The sequence below is a fragment of the Neophocaena asiaeorientalis genome, unplaced genomic scaffold, assembly GCF_003031525.2.
Source record: "Neophocaena asiaeorientalis asiaeorientalis breed wild unplaced genomic scaffold, Neophocaena_asiaeorientalis_V1.1 scaffold443, whole genome shotgun sequence".
In the NCBI taxonomy this organism is placed as follows: domain Eukaryota; kingdom Metazoa; phylum Chordata; class Mammalia; order Artiodactyla; family Phocoenidae; genus Neophocaena; species Neophocaena asiaeorientalis.
The window spans coordinates 2,113,530-2,130,101 of NW_020171808.1; the positions used below are offsets into that span (position 1 = coordinate 2,113,530).

The following is a 16,572-nucleotide window of genomic DNA, read 5'->3' on the forward strand; positions in this document are numbered from 1 at the left end:
TGTGCTGACCCCAACTCCGTGTATGAAAATGTGCCCACGTACACTGTGTACAAACCAGACGCTGGGCGGTTAAAGCGTGGATTAGCTCTCAGCGACAGGGTGGTCAGAAAGCTCACTTGAGGCTCTGCAGCTCTGCTCAAAAACATTCCTAACTTGCGTGATGTTTCCACGAAGGGACATCAGAAGCAGGATTTACCAGTCTCTTCTGCGACTTCATTACCGTTTTAAACAGCAGTTAATGGAACAGAACCAGGAGGAAGAAACAGCGCCACACGCGACTGCAGTACGAAACCCGAAATGTAAAACGACCACAGGAGAGAGACCGCCGCGGTCGGTCTGCTCAGACGGAGCCCCAGTCCTGCCCAGAGCCTCGACACGTACATGTGTGTGTGCTGGGTGGGGACGAGGGTCACCACAGTCACCACGGCCTCGCCAGCCCCACGGGACACTTGCAGACACCGCGTGTCCTACCTGTTTCAAGGACAGATTGGGAAGATTCGTCAGAAGCATTTCTAAAGGGCTTTGGAGACGCTAGAAAAACGCAGGCGTGAACTTCCAACAAGTCTCCAGAGGCAGCCTGGTCACGGCAACCCTGGCACAAAGTGAGGGGAGAGGGTTTCCGTGTCTTTGGGGAGGGGGCACTGAATTAGGAAACAAAGGATTGAACGGATGCTAAATACTGAAAATCTTTCAGCTCCAGCTGCCTCTTTCCATCCTAAATTCCGAATAACCCACCTAAAGGGCCAACGAATCACACCAGCATCACCCTCCACGCCCTTTGCTTCCTTCCTTCCCCAACATTTCCATCTGTGGGTCTGATGTAAGCGGGTCCACAACCTTCTTGCCTAATTATATCTTCCAAGGTAGCACAAGCTTCCCGACACCTGTACACGCACACATAAATACATACACACAAAGACACACCCTTGTGCACACACACATCCCGCTCATAACACACACACCACACACAACATGCACACACCGCCCCCTCCTTCCTTCTTACCCCCTTCCTGTCTGATCACCTCCCCCAGCCCTGAAAGACCAGCCCTCCCTGTTCACCAGCATGGAAGCCTTCTGGGGAGAAAGAAGTCCGTCCTCTCCTGCACACGTGGTGTAGGACGCGTTTCCTCCCTGAAGCTCATGAAGAAAGAGACAACGTGTAGATTGATCATGACACTGAAGTCCTGCCTCAGCCGTGACCCTGGCTGCCCTGGGACCTCGCATGAGCTCCTGACCTGGCCTCGGGGTCCTCGTCAGCTGACAGATGTGACACCCACCTTCCAGGGCACGTGGGAGGGTTGAACCCAGTAACAAACACCAAAGAACTTTGAAAAGCACGTAAACAGTTTAAACACGTTGTGCGTGGCTCGTTGATTAAATTAGAGTCAGCTCCAGATGCATTCCCACCTCTTTGAGGCAGATGTCATCGAGGGTGAGTACCACACTTCCTCCTAAATCATTCCTTGCCTCATCTCGCCCCGTGAAGAATTCTGCGTCTGGAGGAGACCCCCAGTTCCCGCTCCTGTGAGGCCCAGCCGCCCTGCAGCTCGGGGAGGGATGGAGCTCCTGTGCTCTCCTGGGGCAGATCCCACTTTTGCAGGCCTAAAATTCTACATTTTTATGAGCTCTTTGTAAGGAAAAGAATACAAAATTACAAGTTGAAAATTAAGTACAGGACCTTAGAAGGGGCCTGGGCAAGTGAGGTGCCTCGTGGTAAATCTGCCTCTAAGCTGCTCCCCGATAGATGGAAGGTCCACTGAAGACACAGCGGGGTCTTGTCATCTTAGAGGGGTCCTCGGGTCGGAGGGCAGTGTGTGCTCAGAACTGCTGTGTCCCTCCTCTCCCACCTCTGGCAACTCAAGTTAAATCACGTCCATCAGCAGCTATTTCGAGGCACTGCTTTTGGGCCAGGGCTGCTGCAAAGACACACGAGGCAGGTCCCGGAGGTGAGGACCCACAAGGGCAGTGGAGGAAGAGGATGTGCGAACTAGTGACCGTGACACGCGAGGCGAGTTCTACGCTCACAGGATGGGCTGCGAACGCCTGTGGGCACAGAGGAAACAGCAAATCCTCTGCCTGCTCGGGAGGTGCACTGAGCAGACCTTCAGAGGACTGCCCGGTATGTGGGCGGGAGCACAGGGCACATGCGTGTGCCAGACCAGTGGCTGCAGCTGGTCCAGAGGCTCTGGAGCCTGGAGCATGGCAGCAGCGGGCGGTGAGGGGGCTGCCGCCATCACGAGGTGGCCAGCAAGGCCGGTCGATGTTACCAGGCAGATCTGGGTAGCCAGCAGTCACAGAACACAGCATATCCACCAGGTCCCACTTAGTAAAACATCATCTCGCTGGGTTTAAAGTGGGGACAATAGCTAAGACATCCGTGTTCATCAAGCAATTAATCCATCGATGTATTTGCTGCACGTGCCAGCCCTGCTTTAGCCTGAACCCAGGAGCGAATGACGAGATCCCTTCCTGTGGACACTTCGGGTCGGCCGGGGCGGGGGAGAAGACCAGGACCCCCGGACAACATGAGAACCTTTCCACGTTAATTCGTTCGACGTGGACTGTAAATGCAAAGAAATTCAGAAATGGAAGGATTCCAGCGGGTTAGAGCCACGGAGGAGAGGGGCTTGAGTGTGTCCTGGGCGGAGGACCTGAGGCTGTGGGCTCTGAGCACACGGCTGGGCCAGAGCTAGGCCTGGAGCCGGAGGTGGGTCTGGGCCGAATCGCACCGGGACCCCCTGTGCTGCAACATCATGGGTCTGGGGTCCTCGCACAGGTCACTCAACCTCCCTCACTTCCTCATCACTCATCTGCTCAACTGCAAGATGAAACAGATTCACCTCTTGTATTTCAAAACCATGTAACTAGATGTTCATAAAGCAAAGAGTATCAATTATGGGTTGTGTACATATTAAAAAGCGCTAAAGAAGAAAACTTGGACAAGGAGCTATTTTTAAAAAGGTGGTGGGTTTACTCTAGAGAAATGAAAACTAGGTTCACACAAAAACCCATGCATGAACATCGACAGGAGCTCTATTGAAAAATATCACCTGAAGATGGAAACAACTAAAATGCCCTTCAATGAGCTGATGGAGTTTTTTAAATTGTGGTACATCCAGACAAAGGAATACTTCTCATCTATAAAGAAGAAAGAACTACTGATGTACAGGACAAGCTGTATGAAACTCAACGGTTATGCTAAGTGAAAAGGCCAGTCTCGGAAGTCTGTAAGTTGTATCGCTTCATTTGGACGTCTGTATAATGTCCTCAAAACTACAGGGTCGTGAAGAAGATCATGGTTGTGAGAAGTTCACTGCAGGGGTAAAGTATGAATACAGAGCGGTAACACAGAGAGGAGAAGCCATGGGACTGACCTGCATTCTGGTTTTCACGGTAGCTATACGTGTGTTAAATTTTCTAGAACTACGTGCCAAAAGAAGTGTCATTTACCATATGTTAGTTTAAAAAATAAAAGTAAAACTCTAAAAATTAAATACATTAAAAGGTGGTGGGGAGAAAGGGGTACCGCTATGTGGATGACATTTTCTCTGTTGAGGTCGGGCATGGGGAGAGGCAGTAGAGGGAGTGGAGGGGCCTCCAGAGCCCCGCACCTCCTGGGAGCCAGATTAGCAGACAGACCCCGGGCTGGGGCGGAGGAACAACCCCCAGGTTTCGAGGTGAGCGAGCCCTGCCCCAGTGGAGTTTCCAGTCCTGAGGAAGTCAGTCCAGGGACCGTTCACTGGCTCGGGTTCAAGGCAGCCGGCCTCCAGCCATCTGGGTCCCGCCAAGCACCTGAAACTGGCCCTTAATGGAATAAACTGTGCGGTGTAAACAAACCAGAAGAGACGCATCTGTGGCCACGGGGAGCCCCTGACGTCTACGAGGACGGCGGAGGCTGGTTCTGTGTGTGTCCTGGTCTGGACTGCATTTTCTTTCAGAGAATTCAATTTCCTTCCAGAGCAGGTGAAGAGAAGGAATGTGAGGCTGAACGATCAAATTTCATCCAAAAAGTACAGAAGTAATGGAATCAGCCATTACATTAATCCTCATCTTCAGACAAGTTTTTCTCAAAGTCAGCAGGTGCCAAGAAGTGGGCCAAGAAGTGGGCTCCTTCCTCCTGCAAAGGCCACAGCAAAACCCACTATCCTCACCCGACATTGCGACGAAGCTGCCCTTTGGCTGGACAAATAACAGATCCCAGTCATTATTTCTTCCTTAAACCCTCTGTCCGTGGTCCGGGATCAAAGCCGCCCTCACTTGCAGGAGGGGCTCCCAGCCGCCCCGAGGGGTCAGCGGGCCCCGGGCTGGGCTGGGGCCGCATTTCCAGGCAGTGAGACAGGAAGATCTCCAGGGGGACAGCTGCACTCTCTCCCGGGCTTGTCACTCACCAGTCGTGTGGCCTGAACAAAATGTCACGCTTTCTGAGCCCCGATTTCTTTCTCTGTAACTTAGAGATGCGCCCACCCCTCCTCCCTCAAAGGGTCGTTGGAAGGGCCACGCCGCCAGCAAGGCTGCCAGCAGTGCATCCGTCACCCCGGGGGCAGAGCCGCATCTGCACGGTGGGGCGCTGAGGTCCGGGAGACGGCCCGCTGGACCGAAAGGTCTGGACCCCCGAGCGAGCCCCGCACAGCCCGCTGCTCTGGGCCTCATGGCCTTCGTTCCCAAAACAAAGGATCCAGGGACCTCCGTGTTCTCAACACCCTTAATACAGAGGCGCCTCAACATTCCCCCTGGGTCTAAAATTCTGACTCTAATGCATAGCGAAGTACTTCGTAAAGTGTTAATTTTTACATAAACGTGAGGTTCTATTAGTAAACTGCTCAACAGGCCTGGTGCCCCAAAATGGAACCAGGGGCACCCCACCTTCTCTGGCTCCACTCCGAGGGGCCCAGAGCCCTGGCGTTAGAATATCGGAGAAGAAAACACACCCCTCCAGCAAAGATGCTGGTTTCCTTGGGTTGGATGAAAAGAGCTTCCCAGGAAAGCTCCCCGCCCCGCAGTGACTCCTCACCTACGTAGTCCAGACTTCAAACCTTCCATCCCCAAAGTTACGTGCAGAAAACCAGCTTCTGCAAACAGCCCTCCTCTGACTTAAATCCATTCACATACAAATAATATCTTTATTCCAAGGAAAAATGACCTTTTCCTCAGGCCTTGAAACGCGTTTGATCAATTGCAATGATCATTTTATAACATCAGTGAGAGCTCCTTTATTCTTCACTGTTCAATAGGTATCTGAAGAGCTCTCCCAAGTAAATCTACAGAATTTTTAAAATATCAAGTTTCTCTTCTTAAAGCTCTATACAGCACGGAGACAAATACTGCTCAGATAAAAATCGGAGTGAGGACATTTGAGACCGTCCTAACACTCGGAGCTTCTCAAATACGTCCATCAAGGTCCCCTGAGAACAAAGAACCTTGAGTGAACAGTCCCGGAAGTCTGGGGACAGAACTGTACGTGGGCTGATGGCAAGCAAAAAACCGTCCCTGAAGTGAGCGTTTTAATTTCAGCGTTCATGCAAAACGATTGTGTTTTATTTTTTTAACTTACTTTTTACTTTATATTGGGGTACAGTTGATTTACAGTGCTGTGTTATTTCAGGTGTGCAGCAGAGTGGGTCAGGTACACATACACGTATAGCCAATCTTTTCCAGATTCTTTTCCCATATAAGTTATTACAGGATACTGAGTAGAGTTCCCTGTGCTGTACAGTAGGTCCCTGTTGATTATCTACTTTATACGTATTGATAGTAGTGTGTATATGTCAATCTCAAACTCCAAAATGTTTGTGTTTTAATGCACGATATTCCCTATGTGTGTTCTGATACAATGTGAATGTTTTAAATTATCTACCAGTTGAATTCCTTGACTCTGTACTGCCACATCCTTGATACCTTTAATTCCAAGAGTTGACGTTCTTGGAAGCAGCTCCGGGAAGCTGCGCCTCGCCTGCCTGTAACTCGTGGTCACTGTACGCGGTCACAGGAGCTCTTGGAACTCAGCAGAAGTAGGGGCTGCTGGGGTGTCTACACCCTCAAGTCCAAACAGGGAAGAGTTCTGATGACATTTTGAGTGAAGAACTCCTTTTAACCTCCTCCTTGGACTACTGGTGGCTCCACAAGCGTCAGGTAGGAATGGGTAGAAAAGAGACACCCCACCTCACGTCTTGTCCTGTCCATCTTGTCCCCCAGCTCGGAGTTGGAGCCGTCAAAGCCAACATTCTCTCTGACACATCCTACGAGTGTGCCACACACCTCCCAACCTCCTGTGGATTCTCAAGTACAAGCAGTGCGAAGGTGAAGTCTGGGCACGGGTACCATTTTTATTTACGTGTGAAATATCTCGGCGGTAATGAGGTGACCCTGCTACGAGCCCAATGCGGTGACTACAGCCTGTTTAAACTTGACCCAGAATCGTACTTTCAGATGCTACAGCATCTTCCTATCATTTTATAAACATATTCATTCACAAATGGCTGATTTCTCCAACTGTGACATTCACCTCACAATGGAGAAGAAATACTGCCCTCCCTGTGAAAACACACACGAATTCACATCTACCTTCTCTGAGCAGGAACTCATCATCCCAAACTTCACAGAACTTGCCGTAAAGGTGCCCCTGGGTTTTCGTTTGCTGTGCAGCGGGATGCGCTCATGAGTCTGCGAAACTAACATTAACGTCCAACAAGGCAAATCCCCAGACCCCCGTCCCAGCACAGGAAAGGCTGATTTCTCACGAGGCAAAGCCAGCCTCCTGCCCCTGGAAGCTCCTCTCTCTGCAACATGCAGCCTCCGGACAGAAGTGGGCCTGGAGGCAGGGGGGCACCTCTCCTCTTCACCGCCTCCACCTACCGTGGCCGCAGCCCCTGCCCATACGAGCGCTGGGCGAGCCCATCCTGGCCCCCGCCCTCTGCAAAGGAGGCCCTATTGGCGGGTCTGTATGGTCTTGGCCAAAGGGGTGAAAGCAAAGCTCTTCTGTGGTGTGGCCCCTGAGTGTGTGGAGTCCCCGGGATGAGGGGCGCCATTCGGGTTGAGCCTGGGGTGTGCAGTTGCAGGCACCGTCCCAGGGTCCAGTTCTAACCAACCGCTCCCATTAGAGCAAACTAGTCTTTCGAACAAGGGGCACTAAGACCTAAAATACAGGAAAAAGGACATCGGACTGAGGGGTTGGAAGAAAAGAAATATGGGAACAGGGACCGCTGGGCACCCCAGACCAATGAGAGTACTTTGCTTCCTTTGATAACGAAGCATGGTCCTCAGCACGCACAAAAGATAAAAATTCTCCCCTCTCTTGGAGAACAAAAAACATATTCAATTAAGGAGCTCCTGTGCTAGAGGAAAAGGCAAGCGGGGCCCTTGACTCCACGAGGGGGCTTGCCCAGGGGAGCTGTTTGGAAAGTGAGATTTGTCTGCCACTGAAGTGTAGACTTTTGAAGAGTCCCGCGCCCACTGAAGTCAAGATGCGCCAAAGTTTCGGGATCCACATCCGCCCTCAGCGACAGAGGTGACGGTGCAGAATGGCTCCCACACGGGCACACGATGGGCCCTGATGTCGCCCAGCTGCTGCAGGAACCCCGGCCGTGGCAGCAAGGGCGCTGGGAGCTGGACGCCTGGTGTGGGCGCCTTGGAGAGCCTGGGTGAGGTCGTGCCCTGTCCACTCAAGGGGTCGGTCAGCTTCTGGAGCCGCAGGGAGAGGACATTTTTAAACAGGATGGAATTTACTCCTACAACACAGCCGTCCCCCAAAGCCCTCTGAGCTGTCCTGGCCCCATAATGGCCCAGAGAGGCCATGGGGACAGTGCCTGGGATATTCTTGTCACCATCCTGTCACTTCCTGGCCTTCATCTGGGCCTCAGCATCAAGCTGTAATTGTTCACTCTTCCCCATAAATGCAGGACCACAAGCTGCAAAAATATAAGTGGAGCAACAAGCAGAAGTCCAGACCCCGGGACCGGAATCCGTTGCAAAGTGGACTGCACAACTTAGCTGTCGCGGGAGGAGTAGGCGCTCAGAAAGCCCAAACCGAGCCCAGAAGCCAGAAAACACGGGGATGGTCGTGGAGCTACTAGGTCTGGACTGCAAAACGCAAGGCCACCCAGGAGAGGTGACTGTGTATTTTTATCCCTGGGTAGCAGAGGTGATGCCAGTCACCAGACACCCGGGAAGGCGTTCGCAGATGCCTATAGGAATTACCATCACTTTGCAGGCAGAGCCCTGAGGATGACTAAGGACGAAGCCAATCCAGGGGCAGCAAAGTACATCATTCTATTTCCTTTGCTATTTTTTCTAATAATAACAATTGTAATGAACGTTTATGGAACACTGGATTATACGCTGAGCGTTGGGCCAAGCGCTTTATACGATTATCTCCTTTCATTTCTAGAACGAATAGGCGTGAGAGGGAAATTCTCGAGTGACTACGAATCAGACCTACTAAACTGTCAGTTCCTTAAAGGCAGGCGCTACGTTCACTCATCCCAGCTCAGTGCTGGGAGAGGAGTAGGCGTTCAGTAAATGTTTGTTCAATCATTTTTGTGAAACCAGAGGCGGGATTTGCTAGTTAGAAGCTGGTTAGCAGTATCAACCTGCCTGTCAGCCTTTAACCAGTGTTCACTAAACCTGTTTAATGTACGTTTAAAGAAGTGCATTGTATCCTCCTCCTTTACGTGATGCTAAAGATGCCACAAGAGAACAGGACATTTCATGCCAAGTCACTAAGAAAAGCATCATTTTCTCTCACCAGCATTTCAATGTTTCCAAGTTGAGTATTTGCATATAAATAGGAGACAGCATCTCAAATACCGAGAATAGACAGTTCCATCCTCCTGCATTGTCAGGGATTTTCAGTACTTCGAAAGAGAAAGATTTCTCAAGTCTATTATTTATATCTGCAAACTCCTCTGAAATCATGTACTCAGTCTGACCAACAAGTACAGCAATGAGCACTAAATATGGAAAGACGGGGCCACATCGGTAGAAAGGTTGAGCTCTACAGTGTGTCAGCAAAAAGTATATTCCCTTTGAATGTTGGTAAGAAATGTACAAAGAGCGGTCCTCAGCTTAAACAAGCTGCGATCCAAAACTGCACTTGTAAGCAGTCCCTGGGAGCTGAGAACGTATTTTCCCATGAACGCAAAGCGGTAGCTGACGGTTAGTGTTGGTGGTAAGGAGCCGGGAAGGCATTTGGCCAGAATCCCAGTCCTTGACCCATCGGCCCCCTGAGCGGTCTCGGTCAGCCTGCTGGGGCAGAGCCAGGAGGCGGCAGGACAAGCCCGTCTGCTACTACAGGTCACCCCGGCCTGGTGACTTACACTGGACCACACGTGGGCCACAGGGACTGAACCGTAACGAACGAGGCCAGAGCCTGGGCCGGAGGCTGCTGACTTCTGTACAACCCTGGGCTTTGGGGGGTTGGTGAGGACGCTTTGCTCATAACAAAGCACCACATGCTGGGGGTTCAAACAGCAGAAACATTGTCTCCCAGTCCTGGAAGCTGGAACCCCCAGATGGAGGAAGTGGGCGGGGCACGTCCTCCAGGCCTGGCCCCGTGGCCTGGGGATGTGGGCCCCTCCCCCTGTGTCCTCACACAGTCGTCCCCTGTGTGTGTCTGCATCCTAATAGTCTCTCCTTATAAGGACACCAGCTATCAGGTTAGGGCTCACCTAACAACCTCTTTACCTGGATCACCTCTGAAAGGGCCTCTCCAGATACGGTCACATCCAGAGCTGCTGGGGGTTAGTTCTCCAACACGTGGGTTTCTGCTCCAAGGTGTCCCTCCTTTTCAGAAGACAGCAGCAAAGGAAAGACACATACCTGTCCCCAAGACCTAGAGCAGAACCGGCCCAGGCTGCCCAGACCAAGGACTTCTTAGGTGGGGAGGGAGCCTCCCAAGTGGCAGAAAGCCCCAGGCCCTCACACAAGCCACGAGGGAGAAGAAATCCCTCTACAAACCCTGTTCCCCTCGCCCAGCAAGAGGAGGACGTCAGCCATCCGGGAGCTTCTACCCACTCACCAGCACCCCAGCCACGAGGCCCCTTTGTCTGGACACAGGACGTTAGGCAGGGAGCAGGGAGCAGGCTGGGGGTGGTGCCTGGAGCTGCCTCAGTAGGCTGCAGTGAATGACTGAGCTGTCTGGGGGGAGACACAGCAAAAGCTTACTGAGCCCACAAAGTGGGAGAATTCTTCTATTAAAGGTTCTGGGTCTCAAGAACAGAGACTCACTGGGAACTAGAAGGGGACACTGGGGGAGCGGGAAGAGTGTCCCCTCCTTCCATGAACTGCTGGGGGCAGAGGAGGTCCTGGGCCAACTCTGGAGAACAGGTGAACTTTGACCTCTCGGTCCTCTGTACGATTTTCTGAGTCCCTCTATCCTAGGGTCATGAGTTTCTGTTCAGATCTCTTCCAAAATTAGTGCTACGCTCTCTGCCTCGCCAAAATTCCCCGTGCCATCACACCACTGCGTTAACAAGGAAAGGAATCGGATTAGCTAACGCATGCAATGATATGCCAACAAATTATCCAGAAGTATTTCCATTTTAAAGGGGATCTAAGTGCATGTGAATCTACACCGGAGAAAACGAGGCAAGTATAACCATCAATGGGGATTCAACCCTGAGCTTTTCCAGGGCAGGAGCCGTGAGCCCTCACCTCTGCCCCCCGGACCACGCGGGTCTGCAGGGGTCAGCCTGCACCCCCGACGTGCGCCCCACCGTCCCGCCCACACAGGCTCCCCTCCATTTCTGAAGGCAAAGATGATCCGAGAGCTCCAAGCAGGCTCCGTGGGAGGAGCCGGCGGACGGCTGTGAAAGGTCACTTAACAGGAGCCCGTCCGACCTCTTCTCACGCACCAAGCAGTGCTCTGGGAGCTGCGCGGACCTGAGCGCACAGCCCTCAAGAGACTCCCAGGCGGGAGGCTGCGGCAAGGCATGTGGTTCAGGCCCGAGGCACCCAGCCCCGCCTCTCAGCCCTACCCCTCTGTGCCGCCACGGGGCACAGGTGAGTCAGGAGAAGCTTTGCCACCATCCAAATACACTGGTACAAATACTATGTGTCCGTACCAGTCTGTTAAGACCAAAGTAGACAACAGTGGTTAATCAATCATCAGTAATTGTTGAAGAGTTTCCAATGAAAGACGCCGTGCCCTGCACTGCGGGGCAAACAGACCTGCGTAAGCTGAATGCCTTCCCTTAAAGAGGTTTAACACCTGGGTGAGCCGTGAGCCTGCTCGGGGCTCCCCAGCCTCCAGGCACAAACAAGGTCACCATCGCGGGGCCTCTGCGGCCACTGCTGGGTGTGCGGCCCCTGCGCCACCAGAATGAGGGTCCCCAGGTAATGCCAGCTCTGCAGGTCGGGGTGGAGGGTTCCACCCAGTTGAGCGGGACCCTTGGAGCTTGTGACCTTGGTGGTCACGTGCCTCAGCTCCCACCTCCGGGCCCTCACAGCCTATGTTCTTCCCTGACATTCCTGCTCTGCACCTGGCGGCCCCCTCCTTCCCCTCAGACTTCCCTTGGGGAGAACATGCCCAGGGGCTGCCTGAAGGCCTTTGAGATCTGGACCCAGGACTCAGCAGGACAGCTCAGAAGTCTGCGACAGGCACGGTCCTCTGAAGCTTTCAACACTGCATATCCTGGAGGTGATGCTCAGGCCTCCAGAGCATCAAATGTTCCTTCCTTCTTTCCTTCCAACCTTCCTTCCTTCCTTCCTTCCCTCCTTCCTTCCATCCATCCTTCCTTCCTTCCATCCTTCCTTCCATCCTTCCTTCCTTCCTTCCATCCTTCCTTCCATCCTTTCTTCCTTCCTTCCTTCCATCCTTCCTTCCTTCCTTCCATCCTTCCATCCTTCCTTCCTTTCTTCCTTCCTTCCTTCCATCCCCCCTTCCTTCCTTCCATCCTTCCTTCCTTCCTTCCATCCTTCCTTCCCTCCATCCTTCCATCCTTCCTTCCTTCCTTCCCTCCTTCCTTCCATCCTTCCTTCCCTCCTTCCTTCCATCCTTCCTTCCTTCCTTCCTTCCTTCAGCAAATCACCCTGAGTCCTACTCCGTGCACTGCATGCCCTAAAGCCATGCAGTGTTCCATGCAGAAGTGACAGGGGCCCTTTTCCCAACTCTGGGTCACATCTGGTCACCCTGGGGCTTCTTGAGCCTTAAGACTCCCAGACTCTTGCTCCTTTACCTCTGCCTGCAGCTCTGGTGCAGCGTGAGGTGGTGCAGGCTGGGGGCCAGTCTCCAGGGAGATGTCATCAGCTCATCGGACCTCTTCCAGTTCCCCGGTCATCGTTTCACAAACAAAGACCCTGCCAACCACACGGATGCTGGGCTTGCCTCACGCAGTTCATCAGAGGCCCGGACAAGTCTGTAACCCCAGCTTCAGCTCCATCTGGGGCCTTCATGGCACGTGGAATGGTAAAGAATGAGATAGAAATAAATACCAGGTCTGCACACCAGTAGAGACACCAGTCGAGACGGCGTCCCAGGCAGGACAGATGGGGACAAGTTTGGGTTCCATGGTCACTTTCGGTATAGGAGCCGACCGGAGGAGAAAGGTCGCCTGTGACCCCGGAGGCTTTGGACAAGAAAACAGACATCTGTGCAGCTGCGTTTCCAGCAGAGGCTAGTCAGGGAAGGACACATCTACGAGGGTGAGTCTGTCAAAGACAAAACGAAGCGCAAAACTTCCAGATACTCTATCCTGCTAGAGAGTGGAAAACCAAAGTCACAGTTTAAAGGCAAAGGGGGGCTCCAGTCGATGGCAAACGCGTTGGAGCCAAAGAGGGATGCAGTCAGTAGCAAGAACAGGCCTCAGAGCCCTCCACCACCTCAGGCCTCCCAAACACCTGCTCTCATGGCAGTACTGCAGGCAGCACTCTGGGGGTCAAGGGAGCAGAGGCGACATTTGTGACAACGTGGACGGACCTGGAGCGTGATATGCTCGATGAAATATGTCAGACAGAGGAAGACAAATACTGTATGTTTTCACTTTTATGTGGAACCTAAAACACAAAATAAATATAACAAAATAAACAAAACAAAAACAGACTCACAGATACAGAGAACAAACTCACGGTCACCAGAGAGCAGAGGCTGGAGAGGTGGACAAAAGAGGTGAAGGGGATTGAGAGGCACAAACCTCTGGTTACAAAATAAATAAGTCACAGGGATGTAATGTACGGCAAGGGAAATGGAGTTGACAACATTGGGATGACTTTGTATGGTGCGTAATCTATAAAAGTATCAAATCACTAAGTTGGGGGGACTTCCCTGGCAGTCCGGTGGTTAAGACTCTGTGCTCCCAATGCAGGGGGTGTGGGTTCGATTGCCGCTTAGGGAACTAAGATCCCACATGTGCCCGGCACAGTCCCCCAATTAATTAATTAATTAATTAAACAAATCTTCCTTAAAAATTTTTTTTAAATCACTATGTTGTACCTCTGAAACTAACATAATATCGTTAAGTCAACTATACTTCAATCAATCAATCCATGAAATTGCTTTTTTACAGTAAAATATTCAATCAAATAGAGAGAGAGAGATGATGGCATCCACAGGACCCAAGAGCCACAGTCGGGAAAGAGGCCAGAGGACAGAGGCCCCTCAGGGACACTGAGGGGACATGGGGGGCTTTGTGGTCCCCAGACAAAGCCTCTCTCCTCGGAGCACAGGGAAAGTGGAGGTGAGGTGCCCAGAGCTCAGAGGAGGCCTAACGGTGGCATGTTGTGTGTGCCGAGCCTGGGGGGGCCTCAGTCGGCCCAGCCACAAAATGGGCTACTCTTCAGAGTCGCGAAGACACCAGGGCCCTTTAAGGAAAGCTCTTGGGACGGAGTCCGGTCGGTGCCAGCAACTGTTACCAGAAGTGATTATTAACTCTCATGTTCTCACTAGTTAGAAGGTGATGCTTATTTTTTTTCCCCATTTGGTTCAATGGTTCAACAATTCATCACCACTAATGACCTCGTTTAAAAATGACTGTTATGGTCACCAAAAGAGCACAAAAGGCATCCCCCCAGGTGGTCCAAGCTCTGCCCCAGGCTGCAGAGCCTTACCTGTAGGTGTTGTCAGGGCAGAGGGTGCAGCACGAAGGAGCCCTCCCAGCCCCACCAGGAATGACGGCCCCCCACACGGCCCCCCGACAGCAGGGCGCCCCACCGCCCAGCTCACACAGCCGGCTCTGCTGCCCCAGCCCCGCTGAGCTGGGCCCGGATGTGAGCAGCCGCTGGGGCGGTGTCGTCCCACGAGAGCCCTGGGGAAGCACCCTCTCCGATTAAGCAGGAGATGCACACAGGGAGCGCACTCTCGGCCAGTCTTCCGTCCTGCAGATGCGGACCCAGTGCCCGGGCGCTGGAAATGCTCAGCACACCCCAGAGACGCTCACTCCGGGCCTCTCCTTGAGGAAGAACAAGGCTTCAGCTGGATGCGCCCTAACCTGCAGCCCCCATGTCCTCGGACCGTTTACAAGTCAGACACATGGATGCTTGAGGCTCTGGCCTGGCTTTGCCACTGCCCGGCGGTGTGGCCCTAGAGCTCCTGTCACCTGAGCCTCTGTTTAGCGAGGGTCACAGAGGCCCCACCTGGAAGGGTCTCAGGGACAAAAGGACAAGCGTGTCACCGTGCCCCCAAAACCTCCGCAGCTGGCCCACCAGCCGCAGTTAACTGCAAAGTGCTGCTGAACGCGTGCCTGGAAACACGTCTGAAGCTCGTTTCTGCTGGCATTTGGCTTAACAATCCTGTCGTGGGCTCTGCAAACGGGTACCGTGCACCCGGCGGAGCATAGCACGACCACACCGGCCCTGCAGGGAAGGCCCTGAGCGGGGAGGGGAAGCCCAGTGTGCTCTGAGTGCGATTACCGTATGTACGATTTCTCAGAACCATGTGTCCCAGGGACAGAGCTGAAGACGAGGCTGACCTGCCCCGCCGCCCGGGGGTCTGTGTCCTTACAGCCCAGGACAGAGAGCAGGCTGGGGCGGGGGGCTTCCTTGGACAGCTGAGGTAGAGCCCTTCACCATCCACTTCCAGACCTCCTCCCCCAGATGAACACAGGAGGTCCTGTAGGTGAGCCGATCACCCACCAAGCCCGCTGTAAACTGAGTGCTTTTGATCCTCACGCCTCAGTACTCACTGAACTCCAACGAGTTGCCTTGGGTTACACAATCTTATTTTCTTCTAAAGCACAACAGAAAGCATCCTTTTAAAAGCACCCAAATACTTTGGAATCATCTTTAAACAAATCCATAAGATTTCACTAGGAAGTAAATAGCACTTAAGACAAGGATGCACTAAAGGAATAGCCCATTTTGACCAAAACAAACAGCAGCGTATTGGAGTAAAGACCTGGGCCTGGGAGTTTCCACTAAAACACTAGAAGCCTAGTTTCCCCCTCACATATGGGAAGATGGAGAGAAAGAAATTCTGCTTTTCTCCCCTCCTTCACCCACACAGCCTGAGGCTTCCCCTGCAGGCGTGCAGGTAACCAGCCGACACACAAGCAACGACAACTGGTCTGAGTCATCCTGGTCGGAGACCCACACACGGCCAGGCCAAGATCATCACCACGTCCTGTCTGAACCGTCTGCGGGGCTCACTCCGTCACAGCCCCAACGCCCGCTGCGTCCTGGCCCCTACGGGATGGGCCCCGTGGGTAGCCATTGCTCCTCTTCCGGAGTAAGTGAACTCGCAAAGACCACTGTCTCTACACACATCACCTCGTTCGGTCCTTACACAAAGCCTGAGTGGATGCAGAGCAAGGGGATGTGCAGGACCAAGGACCCGCCAAGTCACGCAGGTCAGCCCAGAGCTGCTCCCGTGATGGTTCTGCCACAGGAGCCCAAGCTTGGGAGGCGACACCCTCCCCTCCCTTCCGAAGAATCCTCCTCAACCTCAACCCCTTTCCTGAGATCCCCACCGGTTCGGAAAGCGCTCAGGCACGGGCTGCCTCCAAGGGGGGCTGAGGTCGCTCTCACCTGCAGCGATGCAACAGCTGCATGCAGAGCAGGAAAGGATCGGGAGGGCGCCTTGCAGACAAGATTCCCACGGCCACGGGTGCTTGGGGGCCACCCCCGGATTCTGGCTTCATTCCTAAGCAAAGACCAAAACCTCGTCAGATACTGTTTTCTTCCCCCATCTCCCAGGCATGCTCTGCAGCTACCCACTTGGAAATTACTTGTGAGCTCTTCCAGGTCAGCCCTGGTGGGTTACAGTTAAAAGATGCCAAGTAGAGAATTCTGCTTACGTCCTAAAGGGAAGCCAGGGTCGCCCACTGTCTTCCCTGAGTGAATCACCATGTGCGTCACCAGGAGCATTGCTCATCTGGAAAGCTGGCAAAACGGCTATTAGTATCACACTTTGAAATATTCAGAATGCCTTACTAGGCAATAATACATCACTACTTAGAAAACAAGTGCCTTTGTGCCATTACTCAGAAGTAAATAAACAGGCATCTTAACAGAAATAACAGGGTTTTCACGTGGTAGGAGCAGACCTCAGACATTGCCTTTTCTACTTCCCTTTCATCCTGGACACTGGGGTTAGAGATCGAATTTTAGTTCATTCTCCGTAAAATAAGCCTTCTGAGAGGAAGTGTT

The 16,572-nt window shown here is 52.8% G+C and overlaps 1 protein-coding gene across 5 annotated transcripts in view; it reads right to left on the reverse strand.

Moving 5' to 3' along the window:
• LOC112406291 (uncharacterized) overlaps positions 1-16,291 on the reverse strand; it is a 151,399-nt gene extending 135,108 nt beyond the window's left edge. For 4 of the 5 annotated variants that reach the window (XR_003004554.1, XR_003004560.1, XR_003004551.1 and 1 more), the window contains exons 1-2: positions 16,152-16,239; positions 15,952-16,066 (exon numbers count right to left, since the gene is read on the reverse strand). Coding sequence is in view for 1 of the 5 variants with exons in the window: in XM_024755069.1 (XP_024610837.1) it covers positions 15,952-16,066; positions 16,221-16,290 (185 nt within the window). In the remaining 4 variants the exon portion in view is untranslated. Of the gene's footprint in view, positions 1-15,951; positions 16,067-16,151 lie in introns of all 5 variants that reach the window. The other variant, XM_024755069.1, reaches the window with a different exon arrangement.
• Between the last annotated feature and the right edge of the window lie 281 nt (positions 16,292-16,572).